Here is a 23709-nt window from a genome sequence, read left to right as displayed (position 1 = left end):
ATTATTGTAACATCCACATTATCTTGAAATACCCACATTTCAGAAACAGCTAAGTCTGCCTCCAAGAAACTGGGAGTCCTGTTTAGATTTCAAAATTTTCTTCTGAGCAATTGCTTCATTTACCCAAAGGATTGATTCATCCTTGTAAGAAATATCATTCTCATATCTGGAGTGGTTCTAGCTCTGCATCTTTACTTGACAGAGTTGAGTTGGAAGCATTCTGACTTACAAACTCTGTCAGGCCAGCTACAATGTTGGTTCACTTTCCCGCTTATATAGGTATGATTTTGGTTCTTGCTCCCGAAAGCTGGCTGCTTCTGTGCCTCCACTACTAGCTAGACCACAGAATGTTCGGCAGACTGCTGCATCACATGATTACTGTGTGACTGTTGGCAACTCAAAGGTGGACCATTTTGATAACTGTTTCTTTCCCTACACATCAAAGCTCTGGAAACCTTCTCATATCTTTCCCAATAACTATGATCTAACACTTTTTAAAAGACTGGTTTTTCACATCCAAAATTCATTGATACTTTTCCTCATCTCATCTTTTCCCTTTCATTAACCTTTTAATATTTCAGTTAAGGTCCAGCCTTGATATGGACTTATATCCAAGACTCCATGGAAAGGTCTGTGGGGCCTGGATGTGGATAGGGAGCTGTGGTTTTGATGCATTACACATGACAGCCATAGACTGAGTGTGAATGAATGTGGCCTTTTTTTGTCTCTTTATCTTGGCACTACCTCGCTGAAGCAGGGGGTAGCGATGCTGTTTCATGTGGGGCAGGGTAGCACCAGGAATGGACGAAAGCAAGCAAGTATGAATATGTATATGTGTATATATGTATGTGTTTGTGTATGTGTATGTATATTTTTTTATCATACTTTGTTGGTCTCCCGCGTCTGTGAGGTAGCGCAAGGAAACAGACGAAAGAATGGCCCAACCCACCCACATACACATGTATATACATATACGTCCACATGCACATATACATACCTATACATTTTAACGTATACATATATATACATACACAGACATACACATATACATGTACATTATTCATTCTTGCTGCCTTCATCCATTCCCATTGCCACCCTGCCACACATGAAATAGCATCCTTCTACCCCTGTGAGGTAGCGCTAGGAATGGACAAAAGGTCACATTTGTTCACACTCGGTCTCTACCTGTCATGTGTAATGCACCGAAACTACGGCTCCCTTTCCACATCCAGGCCCCACAAAACTTTCCATGGTTTACCCCAGACGCTTCACATCCATTGACAGCACGTCGACCCCGGTATACCACATCATTCCAGTTCACTCTATTCCTTGCACACCTTTCACCCTCCTGCATGTTCAGGCCCCGATCGCTCAAAATCCTTTTCACTCCATCCTTCCACCTCCAATTTGGTCTCCCACTTCTCCTCATTCCCTCCACCTCTGACACATATATTCTCTTTGTAAATCTTTCCTCACTCATTCTCTCCATGTGACAAAACCATTTCAATACACCCTCTTCTGCTATCTCAGCCACACACTTTTTATTACCACACATCTTTCATACCCTATCATTACTTACTCAGTCAAACCCCCTCACACCACATATTTTCCTCAAACATCTCATTTCCAACACATCCACCCTCCTCCACACAACCCTATCTATCGCCCATGCCTCACAACCATATAACATTGTATAACAATGTTAGAACCACTATTCCTTCAAACATACCCATTATGCTCTCCAAGATAACATTCTCACCTTCCACACATTCTTCAATGCTCCCAGAACCTTTGCCCCTGCCCCCATCCGCTGTATAAAAGAAAGAGGCAAGAGGTCAAGAGAAAGGTGCAAGAGATGAAAAAGAGGGCAAATGAGAGTTGGGGTGAGAGAGTATCATTAAATTATAGGGAAAATAAAAAGATAGGGGAGAAAGAATACTTCCCACGCATTCCTCACATGTCGTAGAAGGCAACTAAAGGGGACGGGAGCGGGGGGCTGGAAACCCTCCCCTCCTTGTATTTTAACTTTCTAAAAGGGGAAACAGAGGAAGGAGTCATGTGGGGAGTGCTCATCCTCCTTGAAGGCTCAGATTGGGGTGTCTAAATGTGTGTGGATGTAACCAAGATGAGAAAAAAGGAGAGATAGGTAGTATGTTTGAGGAAAGGAACCTGGATGTTTTGGCTCTGAGTGAAACGAAGCTCAAGGGTTAAAGGGGAGGAGTGGTTTGGGAACATCTCGGGAGTAAAGTCAGGGGTTAGTAAGAGGACAAGAGCAAGGGAAGGAGTAGCACTACTCCTGAAACAGGAGTGGTGGGAGTATGTGATAGAGTGTAAGAAAGTAAACTCTACATTGATATGGGTAAAACTGAAAGTGGATGGAGAGAGATATGTGATTATTGGTGCTTATTCTCTTGGGCATGAGAAGAAAGATCATGAGAGGCAAGTGTTTTGGGAGCAGCTGAGTGAGTGTGTTAGTAGTTTTGATGCACGAAACACATTCATAGTGATGGGTGATTTGAATGCAAAGGTGAGTAATGTGGCAGTTGAGGGAATAATTGGTGTACTTGGGGTGTTCAGTGTTGTAAATGGAAATGGTGAAGAGCTTGTAGATTTATGTGCTGAAAAAGGACTGGTGATTGGGAATACCTGGTTCAAAAAGAGAGATATAAATAAGTATACATATGTAAGTAGGAGAGATGGTCAGAGAGCATTATTGGATTACGTGTTAATTGATAGGCGCGCGAAAGAGAGACTTTTGGAAGGTAATGTGCTGAGAGGTGCCACTGGAGGGATGTCTGATCATTATCTTGTGGAGGCGAAGGTGAAGATTTGTAGAGGTTTTCAGAAAAGAAGAGAGAATGTTGGGGTGAAGAGAGTGTTAAGAGTAAGGGAGCTTGGGAAGGAGACTTGTGTGAGGAAGTACCAGGAGAGACTTAATACAGAATGGAAAAAGGTGAGAACAAAGGAGGTAAGGGGAGTGGGGGAGGAATGGGATGTATTTAGGGAAGCAGTGATGGCTTGCACAAAAGATGCTTGTGGCATGAGAAGCATGGGAGGTGGGCAGATTAGAAAGGGTAGTGATGGTGGGATGAAGAAGTAAGATTATTAGTGAAAGAGAAGAGAGAGGCATTTGGACGATTTTTGCAGGGAAATAATGCAAATGAGTGGGAGATGTATAAAAGAAAGAAGCAGGAGGTCACGAAAAAGGTGCAAGAGGTGAAAAAGAGGGCAAATGAGAGATGAGGTGAGAGAGTATCATTAAATTTAAGGGAGCATAAAAAGATGTTTTGGAAGGAGGTAAATAAAGTGCATAAGACAAAGGAACAAATGGGAACTTCAGTGAAGGGGGCTAATGGGGAGGTGATAACAAGAAGCGGTGATGTGAGAAGGAGATGGAGTGAGTATTTTGAAGGTTTGTTGAATGTGTTTGATGATAGGGTGGCAGATGTAGGTTGTTTTGGTCGAGGTGGTGTGCAAAGTGAGACGGTTAGGGAAAATGATTTGGTAAACAGAGAAGTAGTAAAAGCTTTGTGGAAGATGAAAGCCAGCAAGGCAGCGGACATGGATGGTATTGCAGTGGAATTTATTAAAAAAGGGGGTGACTGTGTGTTGACTGGTTGGTAAGGTTATTTAATGTATCTATGACTCATGGCGAGGTGCCTGAGGATTGGCGGAATGCTTGCATAGTGCCATTGTACAAAGGCAAAGGGGATAAAAGTGAGTGTTCAAATTACAGAGGTATAAGTTTGTTGAGTATTCCTGGTAAATTGTATAGGAGGGTATTGATTGAGAGGGTGAAGGCATGTACAGAGCATCAGATTGGGGAAGAGCAGTGTGGTTTCAGAAGTGGTAGAGGATGTGTGGATTAGGTGTTTGCTTTGAAGAATGTATGTGAGAAATACTTAGAAAAGCAAATGAATTTGTATGTAGCATTTATGGATCTGGAGAAGGCATATGATAGAGTTGATGGAGATGCTCTGTGGAAGGTATTAAGAATATGTGGTGTGGGAGGCAAGTTGTTAGAAGCAGTAAAAACTTTTTATCGAGGAAGTAAGGCATGTGTACGTGTAGGAAGAGAGGAAAGCAATTGGATCTCAGTGATTGTAGGTTTGCAGCAGGGGTGTGTGATGTCTCCATGGTTGTTTAATTTGTTTATGGATGGGGTTGTTAGGGAGGTGAATGCAAGAGTTTTGTTAAGAGGATCAAGTATGCAGTCTGTTGTGGATGAGAGAGTTTGGGAAGTGAGTCAGTTGTTGTTCGCTGATGATACAGCGCTGGTGGCTGATTCATGTGAGAAACTGCAGAAGCTGGTGACTGAGTTTGGTAAAGTGTGTGAAAGAAGAAAACTGAGAGCTGGGAGAATAAAAAGATGTTTTGGAAGAAGGTAAATAAAGTGCGTAAGACAAGGGAACAAAAGGGGAACTTCAGTGAAGGGGGCTAATGGGGAGGTGATAACAAGAAGTGGTGATGTGAGAAGGAGATGGAGTGAGTATTTTGAAGGTTTGTTGAATGTGTTTGATGATAGGGTGGCAGATGTAGGGTGTTTTGGTCGAGGTAGTGTGCAAAGTGAGACGGTTAGGGAAAATGATTTGGTAAACAGAGAAGAGGTAGTAAAAGCTTTGCAGAAGATAAAAGCCAGCAAGGCAGCGGGCATGGATGGTATTGCAGTGGAATTTATTAAAAAAGGCGGTGACTGTGTTGTTGACTGGTTGGTAAGGTTATTTAATGTATCTATGACTCATGGCGAGGTGCCTGAGGATTAGCGGAATGCGTGCATTGTGCCATTGTACAAAGGCAGAGGGGTTAAACTGAGTGCTCCAATTACAGAGGTATAAGTTTGTTGAGTATTCCTGGTAAATTATATGTGAGGGTATTGATTGAGAGGGTGAAGGCATGTACAGAGCATCAGATTGGGGAAGAGCAGTGTGGTTTCAGAAGTGGTAGGATGTGTGGATTAGGTGTTTGCTTTGAAGAATGTATGTGAGAAATACTTAGAAAAGCAAATGGATTTGTATGTAGCATTTATGGATCTGGAAAAGGCATATGATAGAGTTGATAGAGATACTCTGTGGAAGGTATTAAGAGTATATGGTGTGGGAGGGAAGTTGCTAGAAGCAGTGAAAAGTTTTTATCGAGGATTTAAGGCATGTGTATGAGTAGGAAGAGAGGAAAGTGATTGGTTCCCAGTGAATATCGGTTTGCGGCTGGGGTGTGTGATGTCTCCATGGTTGTTTAATTTGTTTATGGATGGGGTTGTTAGGGAGGTGAATGCAAGAGTTTTGGAGAGAGGGGCAAGTATGCAGTCTGTTGTGGATGAGAGGGTTTGGGAAGTGAGTTAGTTGTTGTTTGCAGATGATATAGTGCTGGTGGCTGTTTTGGGTGAGAAACTGCAGAAGTTGGTGACTGAGTTTGGTAAAGTGTGTGAAAGAAGAAAGCTGAGAGTAAATGTGAATAAGAGTAAGGTTATTAGGTTCAGTAGGGTTGCGGGACAAGTCAGTTGGGAGGTAAGTTAGAGTGGAGAAAAACTGGAGGAAGTGAAGTGTTTTAGATATCTGGGAGTGGATTTAACATTTCAACGTATATATACATATACCTACACAGACATATACATATATACACATGAACATATTCATACTTGCTGCCTTCATCCATTCCCATCACCATTCTGCCACACATGAAAGGGCAGCCCCCCCTGTGCACGCTCGAGGTAGCAGTAGGAAAAGACAACAAAAGCCACATTCGTTCACACTCAGTCTCTAGCCGTTGTGTGTAATGCACTGAAACCACAGCGCCCTTTCCACATCCAGGCCCCATAAAGCTTTCCATGGTTTACCTCAGACGCTTCACATTCCCTGGTTCAATCCATTGACAGCATGTCGACCCCAGTGTACCACATCGTTCCAATTCACTGTATTCCTCGCACACTTCTCACCCTTCTGTATGTGTGTGTGTATATTGTGTATATGTGTATGTGCGTGTATGGGCGTTAATGTGTATTATGTCTATATGAGTGGATGGGCCATTCTTCATTTGTTTCCTGGTGCTACCTCTCCCGATTCTCCGTGATCCCTCCCCCTTCGACACATGTATCCACTTTTTCAGTCTTTCCTCACTCGTTCTCTCCATACATCCAAACCACTTCAACACACCCTCCTCTGCTCTTTCAACCACACTCATTTTATTTCCACACATCTCTCTTACCCTTTCATTACTTACTCGATCAAACCACCTCACACTACACATTGTCCTCAAACATTTCATTTCCAACACATCCACCCTCCTCTGTACAACCCTATCCATAGCCCATGCCTTGTAGCCATATAACATAGTTGGAACTACTATTCCTTCAAACATAACCATTTTTCCTCTCCGAGAAAACGTTCTCTCCTTCCATTCATTCTTCAACACTCCCAGAATCTTTGCCCCCCTCCCCTACCCTGTGACTCACTTCCGCTTCCATTGATCCATTTGCTGCTAAGTCTGCTCCCAAATATCTAAAACACTAGAATTCCTCCAATTTTTTGTCGGTCAAACTTACATCTCATTGAACTTGTCCCTCAACCCTGCTGAACCTGATAACCTTGCTCTGATTCATATTTACTCTCACCATATATATGTGAGGAAAGAAACAGACATTACAACACTTAAGTTGCTGACAGTCACACTGGGCACAATGTGCCAAGTAATATTCTATTTTAACTGATAGTAAAGACAAACAAGGAGCCAACCATTGGTAGCAGATACTCAGGTCATATCAGTAAAACATTAAATGAGACCTAAAAGAAGAGCACAGGGAAGGTTGGGCAAGTTTCAAGGTTAGACTGAGAGAGATGTTTAGTCAGATTACTGTTGATTACTCTTTCAGATTGTAATGCAAAGCTAGAACCACACCATAGATGAGAGCAGTATGCCATAGAAGGATGAATCAGTGCTTTACATATGTGGTATTTGAACAAAATATGTATTGTTTCAGAAAAAGATGGAAACAATATGGCATTACCAAGATAAGTTAGAAGTTCTGGTAATACCATGTATACTAATTATGTGAAGTGCTGGAACTACAGTGTAGAACCATCAAAGGAGATGGGAAAGTATGAAAAGTTCATAAAGATGAATGGGAAGAAGTTGGGTTTTACAGGCATTATAAACTTAATCGGGTTTTACAGGCATTATAAACTTAATCCTGACAACTGTATAAACAAAAACAAAAATGATGAAAGTGTGGTGGAGAGAGGATGAAAACTCATTGTATGCATGAAACTGACTCTATATTTTTTTTAATTTTTTAATTTGTTTGGGTAATAATCTTAAATGCTCTCAAGATGTTCAGGGCACAGCCCCAACATTGATGTAATACTGCTTTTTGTAATGTAAGCTTTGAATAAGATTAGATTCATTCTAATATTCTTTTTGAACCTAAGGAATAGTGTACAGTACTTTGATTCTTGATTATCTTTCTTCCACAGGTGTTAAGCATCTTAACCACATCTGTGATGGTTGTAAACGACAAGCTATTGCTGGGATGCGGTGGAAATGTAGCTCTTGCTTTGATTATGACCTCTGCACAACCTGCTATATGGCTGACAAACATGACCTGACTCACCCCTTTATTAGATATGATACTATTGCATCAAAAGGGTAAGATATTTAGCTGTTCTTAATGATAATCACAGTGTGAACTTCATGAGAATTATTGATTTAGCATATTAAAGTTCATAGCTGTTTGCAAATGATGCCTGTCTCACTTTTAGCAAGAAATCATAGAAGGTGAATGTCTGAGAACTGAACCCATGATCTGGCTAGGTTACCTTGTGGAGTCTACCTTTACGCAGCACCTGTTCTTTGTTCTGATTTGTTGGGAACTTTTCCTGTCAGTAAATGAACAGTCTAGTCTTACTTTTTCATGAGTCTAGTGATGTCTTCCTGTGAATCTACTTAAAGGCTGGTGAAATAATTCTGTAGTGACACATAAATATGTCATGCCCAAGTTTCATTGTAGAGCATCATGATATGGTATCTTTTCTTAATGAAAAATTTCTTTAAAAATATGTCTAGGCAGTAAATTTGATGAAAATATAGCTGATTTTTTTTTCAGTTTGAAACACTGTATTAAAATGCTTATTCTGAATGCTCAGTGATTAATTCATATAAATTGTTTTAAATGTTAGATTTATGTTTATGTTTATGAACAGTGAAGGTCAGATTCCAAACTCTATCATATACAGGAATGACAGTTCAAGAATGTGTGGGGACTGTTCTCTGTATTGATATTTGATTTAAAGATTCAGATAGTGGTGGAATCATATTTTCTTTACAATGGGGAATCCTCTTGAGTGGCACAGTAAACCTCCAGAACATGTCCTGAAAGGTTAACCAAAGAAGCACTTCAAGGAGGTGCCATATATTTATCAGTGAAAAGATATGCAAATGATCCTCCCCCAAGATGGAGCAATTATCTCCATCATAGAAAGAAACAAGTAACAGAGCTTTATTCAATGAAGAAAAATAGTAAGGGTTTGATTGTAGAATCAAAATACAGGTGCACCACCGAATTTCCAGTAACTGATGGTTCAGCACCTCCTTTGGTCTGGACAAAATTACATGAGGGAACTTGAAATTACCGTGGCCACCAGACTAGTTTACTGGGCGGACACAGATGGCATTATGTGTAGGGCGTGCTTATTTACATTCTTTACACTCCACTTGTTGGTGGGGATACTGCAATTTTGTGAGATTCTTAGCTTAATTTGCCTAAATTTAACCCTCTCTATGGCTTCTAAGACATATGAGAGTGTCAGTTGTGGTGTTTAACGTAAACACCATTCCATATCGATCCAAGATAAAGTAGAACTATTTAAAAAATGGACCGTGGTGTTTCAGTGTGTAAGCTGTGTGACATCTACAGTACAGGTTCATCAACTGTTTATGATATAAAGATGCAAAGGGCGAAAATATTGAAATTCTATGCAGACAGTGATTCCAAGAAGCAAATGACGATTAGAAAAACTATGAAAGATGGTAAGAGTTCTGAGCACAATCGAGTGATGATGGAATGGTTTCGACAGTGTCAGAGTGATGGAGCGGACTTATCAGGTAGCATGATAATGGACCAGGCCAAGTTGCTCCATGAAGAATTTAATTTACAACATGAGTGTGACTATAGTGAAGGATGGCTTTAAAGATTCAAGAGGCGTCATGGAATTTCCATGAATGAAGTGTGCGGAGAAAAGTGGTCTGCAAACCATGAAGGAGATGCCAAGTATGTGGACGAATTTGCTAAACTTGTAGCTGACGAGCACCTACGTCCTGAGCAGGTGTATAATGCGGATGATACTGCATTGTTCTGGTGATGCACCTCTGTCCTGAGCAGGTGTATAATGCAGACCGAACTGCATTATTCTGGCAATGCACGTGGGAGATGTATAATTAGTGGGTTAGAGGTGTGCTGATGAATTGTTATTACGTGACCACGTTTGGTCTGTCAAAATGGTTAATCCGGCAAGGGTTTGGAACAAAGAGTGCAGGAAAATCGGTAGTGTACCTGTATATGAAACTTGGAAAACAAAGAAGAAAGAGCCATTATCAAAATGAAAAAAGTTAATTTTGTGAGAAGTTTAAATTTTGGACTTTAGGTACCATTTGTCCCATTAAGATCAAGACACATACATAAATGAAAGTAAAGGGATAAGTGAAATGCTAAAAACAGTGGATTAATGTTTGATTAATCAAAAACCCTCTGAAAGATACCAATAACCTTTTTGTTCACAGCGATCCTCCATGTTGTGCATAGCAAGGTTCACCATTACATCATTAGTCTTTGAAAGCTGAAAGCTTGAGAGTGTGCCCATGAATTCTGCTCCAGGTCCACTCTTAGAATTCTGGCCATCACTAAGAAATCCAGTCTGTTTGGAAGAAGTCATGTCACTACCTTAAGCTTCAGCCCTTGTTGCTATCCTAAAGATTCTGAACCTGACTCGTATAAGCCCACTCCATAAGAGAGGAAATAATATGGTTTTAGAATTACTGACCAACAGCATTATTATAACACATTTTTAAATGAGATGAGAATACTTTGCCTTTCACTTGCTCTGTCCTTGTGTGGAGATTGCAGGGTAAGAAGATGGATAAACAGATATATCATGTAAAATTCTGATCCCAAGGGAACTGTATGTGCCTCTTTAGTGTTTCACATATTCATATCTGACTTATATACAAATAAAAACCACAGCTCCCTATCTTCATTTGTGAGTTATACTTAAATGATCCAGCTTTGTGTTTCAGTTCCCAATTTTAGCAGATCCAACCTCCATCAACCAGGTATTCGCATAAACATCTTTCAGACTTAACATTGCCCTTCCCCATTTACAGCATTCTGAAAATACCTCTTCCCAAAATAAGCCCTTCCATATCTACACTTCACAGTGAAACGCATGACATACCAACAACACACCTCCAAACTGGCCACTACCCATGACTGTGAGCATGCAGGTACAGAAAAGACCCTTCACAAGACCTCTGCTTACACTGACACCTTCTCAATGAAGTCTAAAAGCATTAAGCTTTGACTACCAATTACTAACCCAGCACACACAACTTCATGTCCTCATATGAAGAAGACACTGAAAGAATAAAATAGAGATCATTCAGTCCTTCTCATGGGTCGCTGAGTTTTGTATGTTGTTTAATGGAGATAAGTCTCAATTGTTTTGTTATGAGGGAAATGAAATAAATACTGTTAAATACTGGATGGAAATTGATGCCATCATGTCGTGGATATAATGGAAAAAAGATGTGAAATATCAAGGAATAATTTTGTTATTTGATCTTACCTTCAATTATCCTAGATAATGAACCAGTGCCTCTTCAGAGATTTTGATAGGCTGAGTTTTGTTACCTTTCAAGACAAGAGAAACAAAATCAGTGATGATACTTCAGAGCTCCTACACTCTTCAGATAAGAATGCTGTAGAGCATACATCATCTTCCTAGCTGGGTGAAATTGCATCCTAGAAATGCTTCAAGGGCTTTGACAGCCCATGTTAACTTTTTTAAACAATCAAAATTACTTGGAGCAACTGGAGTAGGCTAATCTTGTGAGTGTAGATTGTGGATATAATTCGTAATTTGCATATGGAAAGTCCTGGGCTACACTGGGCTAGTTTTTGGAAGTTATGTAGGCCTACAGGCCATCACCTCAAACAACGAGACTGAAAAGAGAGTAACTCTATTTCTTAGATCACTCTGAGCTAGGTATAAAAGAATTAGTTTCCAAGATCAACACAAGGCAAACAGAACATGTGGTAGAATAAATCAGTGTATAAGTTACTTTAAGAGTGCCATTGTACAAAGGCAAAGGGGATAAAGGTGAGTGTTCAAATTACAGTGGCATAAGTTTGATGAGTATTCCTAGGAAATTATATGGGAGGGTAGTGATTGAGAGGGTATAGGCATGTACAGAGCATCAGATTGGAGAAGATCAGTGTGGTTTCAGAAGTGGTAGAGGGTGTGTGAATTAGGTGTTTTCCTTGAAGAATGCATGTGAGAAATACTTAGAGACACAGATGGATTTGTATATAGCATTTATGGATCTGGAGATAGGGTTGATAGAGATGCTTTGTGGAACGTTTTAAGAATATATGGTGTGGGAGGTAAGTTGCTAGAAGCAGTGAAAAGTTTTTACCAAGGATGTAAGGCATGAGTACAAGTAGGAAGAGAGGAAACTGATTGGTTCCCAGTGAATATCGGTTTATGTAAGGGGTGCGTGATGTCTCCATGGTTGTTTAATTTGTATGCAGCATATTGTGGATGAAAGGGCTTGGGAAGTGAGTCAGTTGTTGTTTGCTGATGATTCAGTGCTGGTGGCTGATTCTGGTGAGAAACTGCAAAAGTTGGTGACTGAGTTTGGTAAAGTGTGTGAAAGACGAAAGTTAAGAGTAAATGTGAATAAGTAGGGTGGAGGGATAAGTTGATTGGGAGAAAAACTGGAGGAAGTGAAGTGTTTTAGATATCTGAGAGTGAACTTAGCAGCGGATGGAATGATGGAAGCGGAAGTGAGTCACAGGGTGGGGGAGAGGGTGAAGGTTCTGGGAGTGTTAAAGAATGTGTGGAAGGCAAGAATGTTATCTTGGAGAGCAAAATGGGTATGTTTGAAGGAATAGTGGTTCCAACAATGTTATATGGTTGCGAGGCATGGGCTGTAGATAGGGTTGTGCAGAGGAGGATGGATGTGTTGGAAATGAAATGTTTGAGGACAGTATGTGGTGTGAGTGTGAGGTGGTTTGATCGAGTAAGAAATGAAAGTTTAAGAGAGGTTTGTGGTAATTCTCTCCATGTCAGAGGTGGAGGGAACAAGGAGAAGCGGGAGACCAAATTGGAGGTGGAAGGATAAAGTGAAAAAGATTTTGAGCGATTGAGGCCTGAACTTACAGGAGGGTGAAAGGCTTGCAATAGAACGAATTGGAATGATGTGGTATACTGGGGTCGACGTGCTGTCAATGGATTGAATCAGGGCATGTGAAGCGTCTGTGGTAGATGATGGAAAGGTTTGTGGGGCCTGGATGTGGAAAGGGAGCTGTGTTTTAGGTGTATTACACATGACAGGTAGAGACAGTGTGAACGAATGTGGCCTTTTTTGTCTTCTGGTGCTACCTCACTGGGGGAATGCTTTTTCATGTGTGGGTGGATTGCAACGAGAATGGATGAAGGCAACAAGTAAGAATATGTACGTGTGTATATATTGGAAAGGATCACAATTTTGCACGTGATCAAATATATTCCTATGAGTCTACAGGGAAAATGAAACACAATAAGTTCCCAAGTGCACTTTCATGTAATAATCACATCATCAGGGGAGACACAGGAGAGAAATATAACAGTCAGTTGATATATACAACGATGAGACGTAGCTAGGATGCCATTTGGTAAACAGTTTGTTACCAACCATTGTTACTGCCAGACCTACATGCATTACTTTGTGCTTATTCTGTACTCTTTGTGAATAAGTGTATGAAAATGATTGCCTCTTATCAGTAGCATATAGATTCAGAGTCAGGAATGAAGGTAATGCTAAACATCCACAGATTGTCCACATGGGTGGCTGACTTTGTGAAACCTTAGCTCATTGATGGTTCAGTGTTACACACACTTTGTTTCATGCGCAAGATTATTAGAAATATTATTTACATTACCTTCAAGCTGTGTGTATAAGTTGCATATGGAACATAAATGGATTTTGTGTGTAGACTTGGGTCCCATCCCCTAGATGTCTCATTATTTATTATCCATCATGGCAAATGTGGAAAACAAGATGGTATGGAAAGACACGGGTTAGAGCTGAGACATACTTCACATTTCGACTTTTCACTGGTCTTCCTCAGGAGATACTGATTCCGACATTTAGCGGTACTGTGTTCCCCGGCTAGTGATGGTCACCTGGTCGGAGGCCTTGGCATGCTCTCTGATTTGATTGCTTGTCCTACTGCCTCCACCCATTCGCAGCGATCTCTGCTGGCTGACGTGACCAGCAGATGAACCCATACCTTGTGTTGATGTTGTTCTTAATCCCTTCCTCTATGGAAGCTCTCATGCTATCACTAAATGGTTTGTCTCTTGCCTGTAGTTGCCTTGGTGTCAACCATTTAGTGATAGTGTGAGAGCTTACCTGGAGGAAAGGATTATGAAGAACATCAACACAAGGTCTGGGTTCATCTGCTGGTCACATCAGGCAGTGGAGATTGTTGTGAATGGGTGGGGGCAACTGGGCAAGCGATCCAACTAGAAAGTAACACACTGAGGCGTCCAAATGGGTGACCACCTCTTCCTGGGAACACAATTCCGTCGAATGCTGGAATCAGTATCTCCTGAGGAAGACAGTTGAATGGTTGAAACGTAATTTGAATATGAAGTGGAAAGAATCTCAGGGACAACAATTTTGTTGGTACATTGGTTGTAAGGAGGAGGAGGAGGAGGAGGACTGAAGGAGCATGTGTACATTTATACACAGTAAGTTTGTGTATAGCTAACACCTTTAGGGCCTAAATTAGTTCTGATGTGCATGTACAGTGTGGATGAAAAACAGACAATTATAGAAAATAGATTAGGCATGTTGATATGTTGAAGAAGATAGTTCAAATGAAAGGAGTTAAAAGAAATTAAAAGATGAATATAAAGAAAACAAACAGCATCAGTGGTAAGAAGAGGGTAAGTGAGGTATAGGCATGAAAGGTAAGCACTGTAGGCAAGATATTAGAAATTAATGACATTAGTGTGTAGTTGACAGAAGATTGTGTACCTGGAGAAAAAGCAGTGGTGCTGTATGTGTCAGATATTTTGCTTTTAAACCACAGAATATTTTCAGAGGATGGAAAAAATATTTTGTAAAGTTGCTCATGATTAAAAGTGTAAAGAAATTTAGTGTTACCAAACAAGATTAACTAAATTCAGAAGAGGAAACTTGGAGATGAGAGTTGATATTGGGTCTGTTGAATAAGAAGCAGTCATTAAGACAGTAAAGTAGATGAAGCATGATTACATATCTGGACTAGGAGTAATGTTTTGAGAGATGCAATTGAGAGGAAAACAGTTGGTACATGGGTTTCCATGCAATTTTTTTGAGAGCCTGGAAGGGAGCCATTTTTCAAGAAAGCAAAAAGATAGAAGTACTTATACTATTGTAAGATGAATGAACATTTCATAAATGTGTAAAAATATAGGAGGATTAGTTTGTTAAGTGTTGGAGTTTAGGTAAAGAACAAAATGATAACTGAGAGAATAAAAGATTATCTGTTGTACAGTTAGATGAATAAGGTGGAATTTTATGGGGCCATGGCTGTATGATTGTTGAGGAAATGCTCGTAAAGCAAAAGAGAGTGTATGCAGTATTCACAGATAAGTATGGGGAAACATATGAAAGCAACAAATGTTTTATTGGAGAGGGAGTGGGGCATATATGAGTACAAATGACAAGTAAGGTTTGAAGACTAGTAAAGCAGGGATGTGTTGTGTTACCAGGGTTGCCCTGCATGGACTTCTAGTAAGGGTTGTGGCAAGTAACATGTGAATAGTAAAAATATAAAAAGATAATGATGTTTGTGGATGATGATGTGATGATAGATGAAATTGTGGAAGACTTGCAAGTTAATGTGAGAGAATTCTGAAGGGTGCATAGTAAGGAAGCTGAATATTGGTGTTAGCAGAAAGTATTTGGCGTACCAAGGTAAAAAATGAAACGGGTATGTTAAAACAAAACAACAGGGAGAGGCAAACTGAGGATATGACTTTTTTAGTTTTCATGTTACTTGTGGAGGAAGAACATTGAAAAGAGAAATGAATAAAGATACAGGAAGGAAGCCAGGAGTTGAGAAGATTTGGGATGGAGTTTTGTGATAATACTAGCCTATGAATGAAGGAAGAAGTAGACTAAGGTTGAGGTAAAAAAACTGATTGTAGGAATTGTGCTTCCGGTGTTCATATTTGCCTTTTTTATGGAATAAAACTATGAATGGAAATAAATGGAGAAAGTTTTGAAGGAGCCAGTCTGCAGATCATGGAATTGCCATATTTGGTGGTAGTTTAGAGTGAAACTTTTCACTGAGGTTTCATTTATTTTGAAAAAAGAAAAGTGAAGTGTAATATTTGGGTTAAGTGCCAAATGTTTTTGAAAATCTATAATTTCATTTTATAGTCAGTAGTAGTTTCATTGGAAAAAATAAGATAGCACGTTCTTGTATGTCAATCTGATTGATGATAATGTTATTAAGTGGGAAGAATTTCTTAAATGGATGTAGTTGAGTGATGGGTTTGTCAATAGATTTTTTTTTTTTTTTTTTTTTTTTTGCTTTGTCGCTGTCTCCCGCATTTGCGAGGTAGCGCAAGGAAGCAGACGAAAGAAATGGCCCAACCCACCCCCATACACATGTATATACATACGTCCACACACACAAATATACATACCTACACAGCTTTCCATGGTTCACCCCAGACGCTTCACATGCCCTGATTCAATCCACTGACAGCACGTCATCCCCGGTATACCACATCGATCCAATTCACTTTATTCCTTGCCCTCCTTTCACCCTCCTGCATGTTCAGGCCCCGATCACACAAAATCTTTTTCACTCCATCTTTCCACCTCCAATTTGGTCTCCCACTTCTCCTCGTTCCCTCCACCTCCGACACATATATCCTCTTGGTCAATCTTTCCTCACTCATTCTCTCCATGTGCCCAAACCATTTCAAAACACCCTCATCTGCTGTCTCAACCACGCTCTTTTTATTTCCACACATCTCTCTTACCCTTACGTTACTCACTCGATCAAACCACCTCACACCACACATTGTCCTCAAACATCTCATTTCCAGCACATCCATCCTCCTGCGCACAACTCTATCCATAGCCCATGCCTTGCAACCATACAACATTGTTGGAACCACTATTCCTTCAAACATACCCATTTTTGCTTTTCGAGATAATGTTCTCGACTTCCACACATTCTTCAAGGCTCCCAGGATTTTCGCCCCCTCCCCCACCCTATGATCTACTTCCGCTTCCATGGTTCCATCCGCTGCCAGATCCACTCCCAGATATCTAAAACACTTTACTTCCTCCAGTTTTTCTCCATTCAAACTTACCTCCCAATTGACTTGACCCTCAACCCTACTGTACCTAATTACCTTGCTCTTATTCACATTTACTCTTAACTTTCTTCTTTCACACACTTTACCAAACTCAGTCACCAGCTTCTGCAGTTTCTCACATGAATCAGCCACCAGCGCTGTATCATCAGCGAACAACAACTGACTCACTTCCCAAGCTCTCTCATCCCCAACAGACTTCATACTTGCCCCTCTTTCCAAAACTCTTGCATTTACCTCCCTAACAACCCCATCCATAAACAAATTAAACAACCATGGAGACATCTCAATAGAGATATGAGCATGATTTAGATTTAGCTGTAACCACATTGTTTGCAGGTGCCAGTGTGTCTGTTTAGTTATGTAAGATGATATACTAAATGTAATCTGATGAAAACAGTATTAAGGTTTTTTACTTTTTATATGTCAGTTGCACCATATTTCTGTTTATATGTACAGAGTCGAGGTGGGCCAGAGAAAGAATGCAGAAAAAATTCCACTGCAGGGAATTTTTGTTGGGGCCAAAGTCATCAGAGGACCTGACTGGGACTGGGGCAATCAGGATGGTGGGGAAGGTAGGATAAATCAGACTGTTTGAACTTATTCTTTTCCCCTTTTCTTTAAAGTTCTAGACATCAGTCACTATGATATGGTGATGTAAACATTTGTGAATTTATTATATTGCCCCTGGCTTATTGTGAATCCCATTACAATACTCTTTGCTCTTGATTGATTGATTGATTCTTATAAAGTTTTCTGAAAAATATTTTAGTTACGTTTTAATTTGTACACTTTCATATACTATCTCTCTAAATTCCTTTGGTACTTTCCTTTACTTTCTCGCATGCACATCAGCAGCTGTCACTTAGTCATTCTTACAACCATTCTTTTCTTATAATGCACCACCATTACACCATCTATTTCTCTATATCCCTGATGCCCATTCCCTTTGGGAACTCTCTCAAGCAGGTGGCCATAGCAATGGCCTCCATAACTGGTGAGCTCTAGCACCGCTTCGCAGTCTTTAGTGCATCACTCTTAACAGGTCACTGGTATAGGGCAATTCTACTGCAGTGCTTTCAGAGGCTTCTTTCTAATGTTCCTACTTCTGTGTGATGTATTGACCTAAATTTCTTTCTACCAAATGCTCCCATTTAATGTTCCTACCTACTGATTCTACCTGATATTTCTTCTGAATGCTCCTTTCTAATGTTTCTACCTGCTGCTACTATCTAGTGCTCCTACCATTTTGCCAGAAAGCAGGGCTATTGCATAGTGCTCATTGCAGGAAAATCTAGAGTTACGAAGAATGAGTTGTGTGAGTCAAGTGTTGTCAAGTTATGTGTAACAAGGAGAGATTATGTCTGTAGACAGAATGCCATCAATCCATATGTGGGTGAGGTAGAAAAAAGACAGCTCCTTGAGTCAGAGGAGTGCAACTTAACAACCACTCTAGTCCTGGTTCACAACACATCCTTCACTAACTCTCCTGATACCTGGGCAGGTAGTACAGGTAATAAGCCTCCCTGATCGATGGCTGCATACTAACTACCACTATTACACACATTTATTTTGCTCATTCTATTATTCTTTTGAATTTTTTTTTCAAACCAGTTTTAAGAAACCATTTTTCATTGGTAGCACTGTATTCAGAATCTTTGCATGGTATTTTGTTGAGTGCTTTCACCTGCCTGTTTTTAAAGAAGTTTTTAACTGTAAGCATATTATTCTTTTGTTGCTGTTAACATAATTGCTGGGGTATAGTACCACTTACAGAGACCTTTAACTTTATTGTCCCCTGGCATTTACAGAATACCATCAAAATGCTGTTTTGTTAATGTTTTTTTCGTTTATTAAATGCAGCAAATGGATGCTAGTCTGTTTAAGCAAATTTCATTTGCCATTTGTCTCATTTACTTTCTTCATAAGGTGTCAGTTTACCCCAGGGTGGAGAAAAACTCATTACTGATTATGCTACAGTCATGCTTAGTGCTTGAAAATTGTAACTGCTTTATAGTGTCTCTAAACGATGGCTTGAAAGCTGTTTTGAAAATCAGTGCTGTCTATTTATCTATATCTCTGATGCCCATTTGCTCCAGAAACATCCTCCAAGGGGATGGCCATGGCAGAAGAGTCTCCATGTATTCCTGTCCATACATGGCTCCCCCGCATACAGCATTTCACACATTTTTCCACCATTCATCTCCCTCCATTACTCTACCACTCCATTTTCCTATGTCACAGGTGGTCATCCCCTCCCACCAATCCCTTTAATTGTGCTATCATACACTTCTTTGTAAACTCTGTGTCCTGCATTCTTTCCACATGCCCAGACTACTTTAAAGTATTATGTTTTGCTCACTCTACCAATTCATAATTCATTCCCTGCCATGCCAAATCTCTCGTGCATTCCCTCATTTCTTTCTTCATTCCACCTTGTCATGCCACATGCTCCTCTCATAAGCTCATGTCCGCAGCCTAGATTCTTGACCTCTGTAAGTCATTCTGTGCCCATATTTTGGCTGCAGTGCATAGTTCAGGGTTGGGAGGAAATGCTGTCCCTTGATCCTTTCTTTCTGCCATACTTACACCTCTACCCACCATTAATCTGTTAAAGGACCCAATAACTCTCATACCCTGTACTGGTTCTTCCCTTATCTCTCTTTCCATATCACTAAACTTACCCAGTATCACCTTCAAATATTTAAATTCAGTCGCCTCTTCCAAGTTTTCTGCCCCTTTATCTATAATGCAATTTGGTGCACTTTCTTGTCTCAATCTGTAGGGCTTTGCAAAATCTTTACTTTTACTCTGTTTCCTTTCACATACCATTACTTTACTTTCATTTGTATTTATGTTAAGTCACCTACACTTACTCACATCATAAAACACATTGAAATCCTCTGGTACTCCTTTTTGCTCTTAGCAAACAACACACTTATTATCTGCCAATGGGCTTGTCACGAGCCACCATACATCACCACTGCACTCCATCTCTGCACTCCTTTTCACTAATTTTGCTTTCATATATCTATCACTCATCCATATACATGTATATGTTAAAATGCCACACAGTAGCATCAGACAGCCCTGCCTCAATTCCACATATAGACCAAAACTTTTGCTCAGCCTCCCCATCCACTTTTACATATGTATTTGCTCCTCTGTAGAGGGCTTCATCCAGAAGTTGCCCCACTACCCCATATATCCTTAACACTTCCCATAAAGTGTTCCACTCAACTCTGTCATACACTTTTCCCAGATCCAAAAAAGTTGTATACCACTTTTATCTCTCCCCAGTTACTTTTTCACAGTCATTCTCACCACAAAAATCTGATCGACATATCCACTACCTTTCCTAAAATGCCCTTGCTCCTCACTTATTCTGCATTCAGTCACTTCAGTTACTCTATCAATACCTCAAAAGTCATTGTCAGGTGAGGTTTTCTGTGAGCACTCTGGTTAAAGCTAAGCTTATTTATTGATAAGGATAACAACACTGTGAGTTAGTTTATGATATTACGATGATAATGCTATTCTTTAATAATGTTAGTTACATTGGCTATATTTTCATCGGTATTTTATTGGTGATATATAGTCTCTTTCGCATCACACTTAAAGTTTTCAGTTATTCATTCTCATATAAATGAATATAGAATATCTTTGGGAATATACTTTGTTGAAACGCCCTAGAAAGGAAAATGTTTGGACTGGCCACTATGAGGAAGGATACAAATTGTACCACCCAGAATTGTGCAGATTACTGTTAGAGTTTAGTGCTTCATGAACAATGAGACAGATCCCTTGTGCTAATCACAATGCTTGTATTTTATTTTAGTCTCAGACACAAAGGCAGGGGAGAACAGCCTGAGGACATGCCACTGTCCTCCCTTTACAAAATGATAAAGAAATTGAAAGCATTCTTCCAAGTTTAACTGAATAGATCTTGACAACACAGAAACAAGTAACATCCTTTATATATGCCAACACACAGGGACTCAGATGATGGAAAACAAATGAAATATCCTTTAAGTGGCATATTGAGATAATCATATGCATTATTTGTGATCTTCAATGGCAAACATGCCAAAGACCATGTAGGTAATGAGATTTGGATTCCATATTACAACCTGTGCAGATGTGACAGGACTAGATCATGCCAGTAATAGATGCTCTTATGATAACTCAATTCTTGAAATCCTCACCGATGCAGTAAGAGCACATAGTGTCAGGGTTAAGAACCAAGACCTGACAATTGCACTAATATATAGACCACCAGATGCAAAGCCATAAAAATTTGCAGAACAAGCAAGAAACATATAATCATATTTTGGCGTCCTTGGAAAGCCAATCTCAAGAAAATTCTTTTTTAGGGGACTTCAACCTGTTACTCATAAAATGGAGACAGGCAGGAAATATTATTGTAGCTAAAACTACTCCCCTCCTTGTATTTTTTAACTTTCTAAAATGGGAAACAGAAGAAGGAGTCACGCGGGGAGTGCTCATCCTCCTCGAAGGCTCAGACTGGGGTGTCTAAATGTGTGTGGATGTAACCAAGATGTGAAAAAAGGAGAGATAGGTAGTATGTTTGAGGAAAGGAACCTGGATGTTTTGGCTCTTAGTGAAACGAAGCTCAAGGGTAAAGGGGAAGAGTGGTTTGGGAATGTCTTGGGAGTAAAGTCAGGGGTTAGTGAGAGGACAAGAGCAAGGGAAAGAGTAGCAGTACTCCTGAAACAGGAGTTGTGGGAGTATGTGATAGAATGTAAGAGAGTAAATTCTCGATTAATATGGGTAAAACTGAAAGTTGATGGAGAGAGATGGGTGATTATTGGTGCATATGCACCTGGGCATGAGAAGAAAGATCATGAGAGGCAAGTGTTTTGGGAGCAGCTGAATGAGTGTTAGTGGTTTTGATGCACGAGACCGGGTTATAGTGATGGATGATTTGAATGCAAAGGTGAGTAATGTGGCAGTTGAGGGAATAATTGGTATACATGGGGTGTTCAGTGTTGTAAATGGAAAAGGTGAAGAGCTTGTAGATTTATGTGCTGAAAAAGGACTGGTGATTGGGAATACCTGGTTTAAAAAGCGAGATATACATAAGTATACGTATGTAAGTAGGAGAGATGGCCAGAGAGCGTTATTGGATTACATGTTAATTGACAGGCGTGCGAAAGAGAGACTTTTGGATGTTAATGTGCTGAGAGGTGCAACTGGAGGGATGTCTGATCATTATCTTGTGGAGGCTAAGGTGAAGATTTGTATGGGTTTTCAGAAAAGAAGAGTGAATGTTGGGGTGAAGAGGGTGGTGAGAGTAAGTGAACTTGGGAAGGAGACTTGTGTGAGGAAGTACCAGGAGAGACTGAGTACAGAATGGAAAAAGGTGAGAACAATGGAAGTAAGGGGAGTGGGGGAGGAATGGGATGTATTTAGGGAATCAGTGATGGATTGCGCAAAAGATGCTTGTGGCATGAGAAGAGTGGGAGGTGGGTTGATTAGAAAGGGTAGTGAGTGGTGGGATGAAGAAGTAAGATTATTAGTGAAAGAGAAGAGAGAGGCATTTGGACGATTTTTGCAGGGAAAAAATGCAATTGAGTGGGAGATGTATAAAAGAAAGAGACAGGAGGTCAAGAGAAAGGTGCAAGAGGTGAAAAAGAGGGCAAATGAGAGTTGGGGTGAGAGAGTATCATTAAATTTTAGGGAGAATAAAAAGATGTTCTGGAAGGAGGTAAATAGAGTGCGTAAGACAAGGGAGCAAATGGGAACTTCAGTGAAGGGCGCAAATGGGGAGGTGATAACAAGTAGTGGTGATGTGAGAAGGAGATGGAGTGAGTATTTTGAAGGTTTGTTGAATGTGTTTGATGATAGAGTGGCAGATATAGGGTGTTTTGGTCGAGGTGGTGTGCAGAGTGAGAGGGTTAGGGAAAATGATTTGGTAAACAGAGAAGAGGTAGTAAAAGCTTTGCGGAAGATGAAAGCCAGCAAGGCAGCAGGTTTGGATGGTATTGCAGTGGAATTTATTAAAAAAGGGGGTGACTGTATTATTGACTGGTTGGTAAGGTTATTTAATGTATGTATGACTCATGGTGATGTGCCGGAGGATTGGCGGAATGCGTGCATAGTGCCATTGTACAAAGGCAAAGGGGATAAGAGTGAGTGCTCAAATTACAGAGGTATAAGTTTGTTGAGTGTTCCTGGTAAATTATATGGGAGGGTATTGATTGAGAGGGTGAAGGCATGTACAGAGCATCAGATTGGGGAAGAGCAGTGTGGTTTCAGAAGTGGTAGAGGATGTGTGGATCAGGTGTTTGCTTTGAAGAATGTATGTGAGAAAAACTTAGAAAAGCAAATGGATTTGTATGTAGCATTTATGGATCTGGAGAAGGCATATGATAGAGTTGATAGAGATGCTCTGTGGAAGGTATTAAGAATATATGGTGTGGGAGGCAAGTTGTTAGAAGCAGTGAAAAGTTTTTATCAAGGATGTAAGGCATGTGTATGTGTAGGAAGAGAGGAAAGTGATTGGTTCTCAGTGAATGTAGGTTTGCGGCAGGGGTGTGTGATGTCTCCATGGTTGTTTAATTTGTTTATGGATGGGGTTGTGAGGGAGGTGAATGCAAGAGTTTTGGAAAGAGGGGCAAGTATGAAGTCTGTTGGGGATGAGAGAGCTTGGGAAGTGAGTCAGTTGTTGTTTGCTGATGATACAGCGCTGGTGGCTGATTCATGTGAGAAACTGCAGAAGCTGGTGACTGAGTTTGGTAAAGTGTGTGAAAGAAGAAAGTTAAGAGTAAATGTGAATAAGAGCAAGGTTATTAGGTACAGTAGGGTTGAGGGTCAAGTGAATTGGGAGGTAAGTTTGAATGGAGAAAAACTGGAGGAAGTAAAGTGATTTAGATATCTGGGAGTGGATCTGGCAGCGGATGGAACCATGGAAGCGGAAGTGGATCATAGGGTGGGGGAGGGGGCGAAAATTCTGGGAGCCTTGAAGAATGTGTGGAAGTCGAGAACATTATCTCGGAAAGCAAAAATGGGTATGTTTGAAGGAATAGTGGTTCCAACAATGTTGTATGGTTGTGAG

The 23709-nt window shown here is 40.3% G+C and overlaps 1 protein-coding gene across 1 annotated transcript in view; it reads left to right on the top strand.

Moving 5' to 3' along the window:
* Positions 1–23709, top strand: part of mib2 (mind bomb 2) — a 330213-nt gene that overhangs the window by 205106 nt on the left and 101398 nt on the right. Inside the window, exons 4-5 of the mRNA XM_071663617.1 lie at positions 7467–7638; positions 17091–17206. Coding sequence (XP_071519718.1) covers positions 7467–7638; positions 17091–17206 — 288 coding nt within the window. The remainder of the gene's footprint in view (positions 1–7466; positions 7639–17090; positions 17207–23709) is intronic.

The sequence above is a fragment of the Panulirus ornatus genome, chromosome 1 (assembly GCF_036320965.1).
Source record: "Panulirus ornatus isolate Po-2019 chromosome 1, ASM3632096v1, whole genome shotgun sequence".
Lineage (NCBI taxonomy): Eukaryota > Metazoa > Arthropoda > Malacostraca > Decapoda > Palinuridae > Panulirus > Panulirus ornatus.
Note: the sequence above shows the minus strand (reverse complement) of the source record. Positions and strands in the feature narration are given on the sequence as shown.